General features: G+C 38.5%; 1 protein-coding gene across 4 annotated transcripts in view; it reads left to right on the top strand.

The window, feature by feature from the left end:
* Positions 1-2,316: 2,316 nt before the first annotated feature.
* The window catches only part of LOC111872855 (protein DENND6A), a 28,382-nt gene continuing 18,354 nt past the window's right edge, over positions 2,317-12,344 (top strand). For all 4 annotated transcript variants that reach the window (XM_023867069.2, XM_023867070.2, XM_023867071.2 and 1 more), the window contains exons 1-3: positions 2,317-2,810; positions 5,744-6,016; positions 8,838-9,023. In XM_023867069.2, the coding sequence (XP_023722837.1) occupies positions 2,646-2,810; positions 5,744-6,016; positions 8,838-9,023 (624 nt within the window). In that variant the 5' untranslated portion in view covers positions 2,317-2,645. The remainder of the gene's footprint in view (positions 2,811-5,743; positions 6,017-8,837; positions 9,024-12,344) is intronic.

The following is a 12,344-nucleotide window of genomic DNA, read 5'->3' on the forward strand; positions in this document are numbered from 1 at the left end:
CGCTTTTCCCATGAGGAAACAGCCCTTATATTCGTTGGATAGGAGGCTGGGTGGACCCTAGAGCCATACTGGATGCTGTGCAGAAGAGAAAAATTTCTTGCCCCTGTTGGGAATGGAACCCCAGCTTGTCACTGTACCAACTGAGCTATCCTGAATCCTTTATAATATGAGTTTAGAACACAGTTCTTGACAGAGACAGATAAATCCCAAATCCTGCCTGGGTTGGCTGAGGTGATTATGGTACCATTTTCACTCAATTGCATGTATAGATGAATTTCAGATATCCTGTTTCATCTATTTGATTCATCATTACCTTAAAAGTGACTCAGCAGATTTGAACAGTGAAAATGTGATTTGCATTCATTGTAGTTGAAGACCAGTTACCGTGGCTGAAGGTTGTCTTAAGTCTCCAGGCACATGCCAAGGTTCCCTTTGACAGAGATTTTCTGAGGTTTAAAAACTAGCATTCATCTGATCTGTTAGCTACACCTGCTATTTTTTCTTGTCTTCCTCACTGAATAGTAATTCAGTCAAAATCAAGAGTAAGACAATGTTTTTAAAATGTGCAGAAGTGGGAGCCAGAATCACATTGCCACAGGATAGTACACAAAGGTTCAGGAACCTAGAAGTAGTGACTATGGTTGGCTCAATAAGTGATGGATTACAACAGTATGCTGTGCAATCACTACAAGGTTACTACAGAAATAACATTTGGTGTCTGTAAATTTCTATCACGATGTCTGATGCTGATCCTTCACTGCATTTATTAGCCAACTGCAGAATAGTACAGTGTAAATAATAAATGCTACAGTGAAGTTGGAAATTTCATTTACCTATATTGCTTCTGACTACATTTTCTCGAAAAGGTATTTGGTACTTTCTTTATGTTCATAGAAATATTTGAAAGTAACCAGAAGGGGCACCCGTTCATTCTTATGATGTATAATGTGGTGTTCAATGCTAGGATGACAAGTGACTAATGAATTTGAAAGGATTTGGAGGGAAGCAGCAAAATCACTATCGCAGCATGAACATCTATTGAGTAATATAAGGATTTTCTTTATTCATAATACAAATTGATAGGTTATATATATGTGTAATATTACCTGGTGTAAAAATAATGAATTGAAAGTCAAAAGATTGTAATCGTTATTTGGTTTTTTTGGCCTTTGAAAGTAAAATCAAGTGCAAGTTGTTAGAGATTATTAGAACAGTTTACATTTTCACATTTTTAAGACAGCAGACAAGAAGACAAAAAAGGTTGTGGACTGAATGGTAGCAAGCATTACCGCAGTTCAGTCTTCTCTTAATTTCCTCCAGACTCAATTTTTTATTTGTTAAGTGTCATTCCCAAACAATTGAACTGTGCCACATTTTCAAAACATCTGTTAGCTACTTTATGTTATGACTTTGCCCTGCTTTCTAGTGATGAGTCAGAAACATATACTTGGTTTTCTCTGAGTTTGCTTCTAAACCAACCTCATTACTAGCAACAAAGTTTCTGTGTTTTTCTTTATGGTACTTATGTTATCTCTCAGTAGATTTATATCATCAGCATAGACCAGCAGCTGATATGTCCCATTTAATTGTCGTCCCACTTGGTTTGCCTGGACCTTTGTAATGACAAAGTCTAAAGTAAAGTTGAAAAGCAATTGCGATAAAGCATCTCCTTGTTTTAGACCATTTTGGATAGGAAATGCATCAGACAAATGCTTACCTATGCAAACTTTACTATATGTTTCATTTAACCATTTTAATCAGCCTACCCAGTTTCAGAGAATATTATACACTACTTCCCTCCTAACTGAATCTTAGGCTTTCTTGAAGTTTGTGAATAGCTGACGTCCTGTCTCATGGTACTCCCATTTTTTCTCCAGTATCCTGAGGTTACAAATATGGCAAAACAAGGCCTGTTAATGCAGTGCATTTCTGAGTTACAGAATGTAATCTGAAGCCATAATGTGGGGCTTGAGGTTTTCACGGCGATGGCTATGAAGAGTTCTGTTTTCTGGCATATAAAGCCGTATAGTCCACTAAAAATCTGTTGACGTGTCGCCACCTCCTTTTATTTTTATTGCTAGTGGGGTGTGACTAAGTCCCTTGTACTGCCGTCACTTCTGGCCCATTGTACCAGCCCCAGATTATAGGTGAAGGTGATTGTGGAGCAACTGGTGGAATGAAGATTGGCAGGGGAAACCGAAGTATTCGGAGAAAACCTGCCCCAGCGCCACTTTGTCCACCACAAATCCCACCTGACCAGACCCCGGGATCGAACCCGGTCCACCGACGTGGAAAGCCAGCGACTAACCGCTTGAGCTGTGGCGCGGCCTCACCACCTCCTTGCTTGGCTCATTCTTCGATTCTGAAGATGGAGGCGACATATTACTCCTAACAGTCCGTTGCCTTTCAGCAGACTACACGGCGTTATAACCCAGAAGATAGAACTCTCGAAATCTTATTAGTAGGGGGATACATGTATCTATTTCGCTGTATATTGGCGCTATAACCTCTCTGAGAAACACTACACATACCACACCGAATCTTGAAACAAATACGTTAACGTTACGGACCTTGCCGACAATGAAATTTCATTGTCAGATGCGGTCAGATCTGTCAGATGGCGTTAAAGTTAATAAACATTGAAGATGGCGGAGGAGAGTGGTAGGGTTGTGAAATGTATGGAGGGTGTGGATGATGAAGATGGAAATAAAACAAAAACTTCGTCAATTTTGCCTTGGGATAGATTTTCTAGTTGGATTCATTGTATATGTATAGTTACTTTTGATTTAGAGCTCGGTCAAGCGTTGGAGGTAAGCACGAATACGACCAATATTTTAGCTTTCACCAGCTAGTAATTGCAGGTTTAGCGTTCAATCACCCTTCTGGTTTAGGAGGCCAGTTTTATTTAACGTTAATTGCAGTGTTAATACTGTTTGCTTTTAACATTGCCTACTGATCATAATATTTCAGTATATTAATGTTTTAAAAGTTAAAAGCAGTATATTTGGTAATTTTTGCAAAACTGTAGGATGTCAGTGTGCGCACAGATTCGTTTATATTGCCGATTAGACAAATTTCTGTATGTAATATGAGATGGTTTATGACTATGTATGTCTGTTATCTGTGTATAGAACAGAAAAAAAACAAAACTAAAACTGTCTCTGCTTAACTAATTAAGCACTATGCTGTGAAGGCGTATGGGGGAGCGAATGTATAGGTCCACGTTTTCTTGACTTCTTCACTAGTTTGAGGTCAATGGCCAGCTTCACGCCCTGGCCGCTTTACCTCCGGGGTAACAGCCCCCAGTGACCATTGTGTAGGAAGTTGGGTGGGCCCCAGAGCTGGTCTGAACAATATGGAGAAGAGAAGATTCTTGACCCTACTGGGACTCAAGCTATGACCCCTAAGTCGTACACCCCGTAGCCAGTGCTATACCAACTGCACTATCCCGGCTTCCTTATAGAACAGAATAGAATAGAATTTATTTACATTCCAAGGGCATAGAATATATCATGATACAGATACAGTACTTATTTCAGTTGTAACAACAATTTAAATATTTAAGGACATCTCTTATAATACAGAATTACACTCAAATAATTATATCTGCTACTGTTATTACCTACATGTATTTGTAACTGAGAAAATTTGGTTAAGGTAAGTTCTGGTAGTGTAGTAATTAAGGCACTATGCTACAAGTCGGAAGGTCAAATACCGATGAGGTCATTGGATTTTTTCAATTTATCTAATCCTTCCGGCCACACTATCGCCCTGGTGTTCATTCAGCCTCTGACAGAAATGAGTACCAGGAATTAAATAAATAATTTTCCTGGGGAGTAAAGTGAGGGCGGCGCGTAAGGCTGACAACCTTACCGCCATCTTTGAGCCGATTGTCTAGATAATGTGGGACCCTCAACGTCTCACAACCCTATGGGCCTTCACGGCCTGGTACAGGGATAGCTTTACTTTAATTTTACTTCTACACAGTAGAATGAGTGAGATTGGAGGTACTCTTTTAATGCTGGCTTAAGCAGTTTTATGGTACAGGCATTTGATTGCAGGAGGAAGATTGCTAAATGACTTGATTCCAGTACCATAAAATCTTTTTGATGTATACTGCAGTTAGTGGTTGGCACATGTAGATTATGAAGAACTTCCATATTGTCAAAAACAAATGATGATGGGAGTAAGAATTTGCCAGCTAGTCAAAGGATACCAAATTTTGTTGTTTTCATGCTGTGGTAGTTTTCAGAGGTGGTAGCCCCATGTTTGAAACTGTGCCATCTGTAGGAAAAAGGTTGTACTTTAACTCACTGCTTTAATGTTGAAATGAAAGTTGAAATAAAAGTATGACAGGGATGAAAAGGGCTGAATGATGAAGATATGAAAGAAATTATTCACCATTGAACTTCCGTAGGCTTTTCCATTACTGTTTCTTAAATAAAAGTACAAAACATAGACAAACCCTTTTTTTTATTGCTAGTGGGTGGGACTAAGTCCCTTGTACTGTGGCAACTTCTGGCCTATTGTACCAGCCCCAGATGATAGGTGAGGGTGATTGTGGAGCAATTGGTGGAATTAAGATTGGCAGGGGAAACCAAAGTACTTGGAGAAAATGTGCCCCAGCACCACTCTCTCCACCACAAATCCCACTTAATAAGACCCGAGATCGAACCCGGGTCGCCACGATGGGAAGCCACCGACCAACCACTTGAGCTGTGGCATGGCCTAAGCAAACCCTTTATGAAGATTTTGAAATGTAAACCTATCAGAAGCTGGAATAGATTATGATAATGCTGCATTTTATTTTAGGAAGAGAAATTAAGGAACTATGTATAGATACTACACTCATATTACATATTTATGGGTCCATGCTGTTTTTTGATATTTAATTAACACAGTTAAATTCATTTGTTTGAAACTACTGAACTACTGAGGGGAAAATTTATAAGTTTGTATGTGCCAAAAGACCTTACTGTGCTGAGAAGACAAACTCTGGTTTTGGTTTTAAGTATTGTGGTTGATAATTTTTATATGCCTAAGTTCCTTTCTTAAAGCTTCAGTGATTTGTTTTATCATATTGATCTATTTGTGCAAGCAGGGTATAACCACACTTTGGAAACAATATTATTTGGCTAGTTGAGTAACTCCTTATATATGCAATTTTCGTTTTTATTTTTTAATTATTCTTAATTAGCATTCTTAGAAATGATTCATAATATAAAAGCTGAAGTCCATTGTTAGTAAATAATTTATGCAGAAATCATCTCTTAGGGTTTTGAAAATACAGCCTGCCATCATTAAAAATGCAGAATTCCCTCTTTTCTGCTTTGCAGGTCAGTATATGGGTCCAGTAATGGACTGTAGTGGTTGAAATGTCAGTAAACCTTAGGGTTTCTAAAAGGTGGGGAATTTCTTGACCTGTTGAATGACCATTACTATTTCGGGGAGGGAACTTTTCTATGAAATTAGTTCTGATGTTTGAATTAAATATGTGCCAGTTTTATGTGTATCATATCTATATGTGCATGTAACCATATTAACTAGATCACTGGTTAAAATGGACACTGCTTAGAGGAAACATCAATTCTTATTACCAAACAAAGTATATAACATTTTCTTTCTCGAGATAGTGTTACAAACTTATTTATATTAAGTAATTGCTGTAAAATATAAATAAATTTACTTGGCTTTTTCCTTTGAACAAACTGGTGACTTATGGAAGCTTTGTATGCATTTTTAGATTATATATCCCAGTCACATAAAATTATCAGAACAAGAGAAGTCAAATATATGCTACTTGGCTTTTCCGGATTCAAACTCTGGGTGTATGGGTGACACACAGTTCCATGTAAGAATAAGACAGTCACCAGGCAGAAATGGCTTGCTTCCAGAACACCGGTTATATAACCAGAAATGTCCTGTATACCTTCAAGCAGATCCTGGCTATTACTATGGATATGTTTATTTCCGACAAGTCAAGGATAAATCTCTACCACGAGGATATTTTCAGAAGGTGAGTCTTTATTTTAAAACATCAGATTTAATTGCACAGTGTGAGGAGATGCAGACCACAGAGAAACATGGATAAAACACTGCCATAAGTTTTCATATTTGTAAACAAATACCTTGTACTTCTGTAATTAAAACATTCATATGAAATTAAAATTCTGAAACAATAGATTTTTATTTGTTGATGCAGTTGATCAGCTGAGATTTAATTTTATTGACTGTCATGAAAACTTCAGAATTTGATACATACATACATACATCTGCGTTTCAAGATATTCATAAGTGCAATCTGCTCTGAATATGAAACATGTCACAAGCTTTACAAACAACAATACAGCTTTACAGTTCCAACATGCCATATCACAATAACATGCAAACATAAATGCAAACAACGTGCATCTAAATAATACATAAAATACAGATTATGTATACACTTAATGTCTATATCGATGCCTACTCTGGGACATCCATTAGTCAGCATGCACTCCCCTTCTGTTCCTTAGCTGTTGAGCCAGACAGAAGAGCAAAAATTCATCAACAGTAAATGACAGCTTATGTATTAGGACATCCCTTATTTCTTTTATAAACTGTTTTCTGTCATGTACTGAATCAGTTAAATAATCAGGCAGACTGTTAAATATTTTTATACTCATGCAGTGGACCCCTTAAAACATCCATGGTTGCTCACAGACATCAGAAGGGCCTCAACCAGGCTAGTTCTGGTCTAGCATTATAATCAGGGTTCTCTGTAGTGCCCTAACATGATCAGGGTGCACAATGTAGTGCTCTGGGTGCTTGGGGTGATTGAAACTGTTCCCTCGCATCAAGTCAAACATCAAAACGAGAAGGCTTACCAGTTGATGAACCCGGTAAGCAAATTCATTTTGCATTGTGGGGTTTACAGGCAGAGAATGCAAGGATTATGTACACTGATACCTCATAACCATAAGTCATTCACCATTTAGACTTACATCAGCAAGACATATAGATCATTGAAAGCCTTTGAACCTTTAAATTTCCACACTCTTTATTCTTGACCTGTTCATCTCAGTTATAGTATAAATTTATCAGTGACTGTGATTTGGACGTAAGGTATAAATGAACTGAACATTCAGAATTAGTCTGCTATAAATTTTGAAGCAAATGAAACTGATTTTTTTTTTGTATATTTGTAAGATTTGTGATTATGAATTCTTCCAACGCTTCAGTGAGCCAGAGAATTAAATTTGGAAGTTAATCTGTGTGGGACTTGCTTGTTGTTAATTGAAACCCTGAATCTCCTGAACTGTTGACACTGATACCCTACTTATATCCCAGAGTTCTCATGAGCTTTCATCGTTGTCATTCAGCTACCAATCGCCATTAACTATGTATATGTTTATAAGATGCACATTTTAAACATTTTTTTCCCCCCCCAAAAAAAACGAGGTAAGCCTTAAATTTGAGGAATATGGACCTCTACCCCCAAAACTCACTTTCAAGAACTGGATTCGAGAGGAAGTTGTATTCAAAGTAATATGGTATATGTGCTCATGCGCACACGCACACACGAGCCCTTCTGCACAACCATATGTACCCTGAGAGAATATATGAAAGAGCCAGAAATGATAACAAAATGACACCGAGTCCAAGTGGTTTGAGCAGATGTGAACTTTCATAAGCAGTCACAGCAGTGCTTTGTGTAACTGTACATGAGATGTCCATGATTTATTCCAGCCGTCTTACAGTGCATACACTCATCCACTTCACTCTTCACTCCTGCACTACATGTTTCGGCACAAAGGTGCCATCTTCAGGTGCTTTTTCAGGTGCTTTGTGCCGAAACATGTAGTGCATGAGTGAAGAGTGAAGTGGATGAGTGTATGCACTGTAAGACGGCTGGAATAAATCATGGACATAAATCAGTGCAACAGGACGCTAAAATATAACATGTACATGAGATACTTTGTTCACAGAGGCCTATGCCTGGAAAATGCCATATATTGCATCCAGCACTCACTCTGTTTTTCAGAATGCCATAAAATCATCTTCATCAAATCATCTGTAGTCCCTGTTTGGACAGAAAAGTGCTGGCTTGAAGTCCCTCAAATTGTGTTAGTTATACAAAAGTTTAAGGTCTTTCATTCTGGTCCGTCACACTAACCAATTAACAATCAAGTTCCTTCCGTCAAATGTGACACTTTTTTAAGTTTTCCACCTCGTCAGCACCTGCCTTACTTAAAAAAGTGTCACATTTGACGGAAGGAACTTGATTGTTATACAAAAGTGTTTAGGTTATGATTTGTGATTACATTCCAATGACATGTGACAGTGATGTATCCCTTAGTCATTTTGTATCAACAGCATAACTTATTTTCTAAGATGCAAGGTTGTGTTGGTGAGCCCTTCCAGTATAATCCTGTTTTTTCAGAATTGTGAATCTGGCTAGGTTTCAAGTTGTCTTTACAGATGAAGCTTGGGAACTTTTTTATGAAACATATCAGCAACTGGACCGTTGGAATTCACTCTGTCTTCTGTCACACAGTTTCTCTTAATGTTGATTTCATTCAGTGACTTAATTCAGGAATTATTGACCATGAAAAATGAAATGGTATAAATGTACAGGTATGTAATTTAAACATTTAGGGTTATGAGATGTTGCTGTAAACATGGAAGTATTGACTGATAAACATAAAATAGGAAACAGTCCAAATGGAGTGCAGAATGCCATGACATGATATTTACCAGTTGCTAGGGACTCTCCAGAATTTCATTTTTCTTAAAAATGTCTGCAGTTCATTTTAATAGTTTCATTCCTAATAAGTTTACAATGTTCATCATTTCAGAGCATTGTCATCGTAACTCGACTCCCATTTGTGAGTCTGTTCACTGAGGTATGTGCTCTAATTTCTCCAGAGTTTTTTGATAATGGTGAACCAAGTATTGAAGCAGCCTGTCATGACATAGATCAGTGGCCAAGTCCTACTCCAGGAGAAACTGTTAATCTGCCACTTCTGGGGACTGTATTACAGGTGACCATATTACTTTTGAAAGGTTTCTGTTCTGTTCTGTTCTTGTAGTTCAGATTTTTTATGCTAAGTGGTTGGTACACAGTAACCTTATCTAGCAGTCTGAGAGAAGATCCATGTCATTAACAAGCAGATGTATGTGATTTTGCAACAGAGATAATTATGCTAGCACAGGGTCTCTGAATATACTGGTTTGCAGATTGTTCAATGTAATTTGTAGGTTGTTTCAAGCATGATCTGGTATGACAGATCTGCATATTGTTTATTTTGAAGTGTTCGTTATCCTCTTGTAAAGGGGTTGGGTACTGTCCGCTTAAATGTCAACATTTAAATAAAAACATTTAGCTTTATGAAATATCTGTTCTTTGTACACTTCCTTGTATAGGGTATTTAATTTTATTAACCAGTGAAGTGGTTATGATATCTGTAGACATCATGCCGTACTGTGTATCGTAGTGGCCATGATATCTATAGATGTCACGCATGTTTCTAACTACTCTGTTTTAGATATAATGCCAGTCAGCAATGCAGACTTTTACGTTGTGCTTGAAAGATATTCTAGCTACTTCAGAGTGTGACAGGAAGTTGTTGATTGCTTGATAGCTGTCCTGGGTTCAAGTTCTTTCAACTAAACATTATGGCAGGTCCTAGCAAGGATGTGGGTGTAATTTTTTTTTTAATCTCTTAGTGGGGGGGTGGAGTACAACTAGGTCCACTCAGCACAGTGGCCACTGATTGGCCTATTGTAGCCTGCCCCAGATGATTATGATGATGGAGAATTTGGTGGAATGAAGACTGGCAGGGGAAACTGAAGTACTGGGAGAAAACCCGCCCCAGCACTACTTTGTCCACCACAAATCCCACTTGACCAGACCCGGGATCGAACCCGCTAGTCCAGTGATTGAGGCTAGCTCTTTCTAATGGGCCCAACTGACTAGGTTTATCCTGCCCCATCCACCTGAGGATGGAGACAGATCCAGTCTCCGAAACGTTTTTTGTCTTATATATACCAGACGATGGATAGAGTCTAAAATAAGCCTAATAGTTCTGTACAGCATACAACATCGTCAGAATCCTTTCAAGTCTATTACTATGATCTGTTTTATTTCTAACCACCAGAGGCCCATTAGGATGTGTATATTCAGTGTGCATGACTCGGGCATATGTATGAGAACTATGAGATCACATAGTCTGAATGGAAATAAAAATCATTGGTAACAGGGGCATATTTTTTTTTAATAAAGCCAAAAGTATGGAACCTTACTAGATATATGCTTCAGTGGTCTAGTGGTTAGAGTTGCTGGCTACAGATCCAGAGTTCCCAGGTTCGATTCCCGGTGCTCCCAGATTTTCTGAGAAGTAGTGGGTCTGGAACGGGGTCCACTCAGCCTTGTGAGGATAATTGAGGAGCTATTTCAAGGAAACAGCGGCTCAAGTCTAGAAAACCGAGATTGACAGCTGTGGGGATTTGTTGTGCTGACCAAGCAACACCCTCTGTCCGCTAAAGTTAGCACTAACTTTGCCAACAAGTGGCGGTCGCTCGTTCAGTATAGTTCACTTGCGGACTACAGGCCACGGAGTTTAGTTAATTTTTAGTTCGTCTGGACAACTGTAGAGAACNCATTAAATGCCACAGAAAAATTTAAATTTCTGGGGAGTTCAGTGTGTCATTGCAGGAGAGATAAGAACATGGAAAAGAATCACTGTTTTGACCAACTTAACAAAGTAAAGATTGATTAGATGACAGTTCTTAAATCATATAATTAATAGAGTTGCCATAACAAATTCTTGTACTGTGTAATATTGTCCTTCTTCCTTAATTGTATCTGGTACTGAGAAGTGACAGAAGGAAATGGCAATAACATTCACATGTCAGTCACCGAGGTGATAGAATTGTTTGTAGTAGTATCCAAAACATTTGGTATGGACATGCCACGTGGAAACAATACATGTCAGATACATTTATATATAAGTAAAGTAAAGCTATCCCTGTACCAGGCCGTGAAGGCCCATAGGGTTGTGAGACATTGAGGGTCCCACATTATCTAGACAGTCGGCTCAAAGGTGGCAGTAAGGTTGTCAGCGCCGACCATGCTTTCCTCCCCAGGAAAGTTATTTAATCAGAGTAAATATCCTTATAAATATCCATTCATACCAAATTGATATTTAGTTATACCAAGACACTGTTCAGTGCCTTAGTTTCTAACCAGAACATCCAGTGATTAAACAGTACTGCAGTGCAACTCTTGATTTTATGTTTTCCCTGATTTAACACACTTTTTTGTTTGGTGCAGGCCAAACGCTCATAAGAAAAATGTTAAATTCTAACAGATTCTTATGCTTCCTCAGATTTTTGTTTTTCCTTAATTTGCTTTTCATTATTTGAGCCCTGGCACACATCCCTACATGCAGACAAGACAGACAGCATTCCAAAAACCATTTTTTTAATACTAAAGGGTGTTGGAAATATGTAAATCTATCAGAATCTCAAGATTGACTTTGTCATCATCACAGTACTTTCTCATGTACAGGGTGTAAGTGAGAGGTGTGGACAAACTTTGAACATGAGTTACACATACCAAAATAAGAAGAAATGTCCATATCATCGTATGTCCAGAATTTAATTTGTGAATTACAGCAGAAGGACTACATTATAGTAACTGCTCAAAATGCCCTCCATAAGATTCAGTGCTCACCTTGACACAAGTCACTGTGGACCACCACATCCATTTGGAGATGCCAGGGTATTTGCAGACAGTCTGAAAGCAGTCCACAATGTGATGCTGAGTGCCGCTTCGTTTTCAACAGAAGCTGCATACACAAGGGTTTTTAGGTGTCGCGGCATGTAAAAATCCAGTTGAGTCAAATCTGGCAATTGTTTAGGCGATACAGTGGGTCCTCCTATACCTATACATTGGCCATGATAGGTGTTGTTGAGAACACCTTGCACAGCATGGCTAAAATGTGCCAGAGCACCATCATGCATGTACCACATTTGTAGCTTTGGTAGGTCATATAAGGGGAAATCTCAGTTGAGTAGTGGTTGTCTGTGGACTTATGGGGCAAAACATTTGGGCCTGTGAAACAGTCACCAACCTTCCCTGTCCATACATTATTGCTGAACTGCTGCTGGTGTCTCGAATCAATTACACTATGAGGATCTCCTCTGCCCACTGGTACTGGTTGTTAATATTGATGATGCTGTCTACCAAAATGTGCCTCATCTCTAAAGATCATTGGTGAAACAAAGACATGCTTAGCATGTTACCGAACAAAACAAAAGTTCTCTCACCCTGGAAAATCAGCACAGATGAGACTCTGCAC

The sequence above is a fragment of the Cryptotermes secundus genome, unplaced genomic scaffold (assembly GCF_002891405.2).
Source record: "Cryptotermes secundus unplaced genomic scaffold, Csec_1.0 scaffold298, whole genome shotgun sequence".
Classification (NCBI taxonomy): Eukaryota; Metazoa; Arthropoda; class Insecta; order Blattodea; family Kalotermitidae; genus Cryptotermes; species Cryptotermes secundus.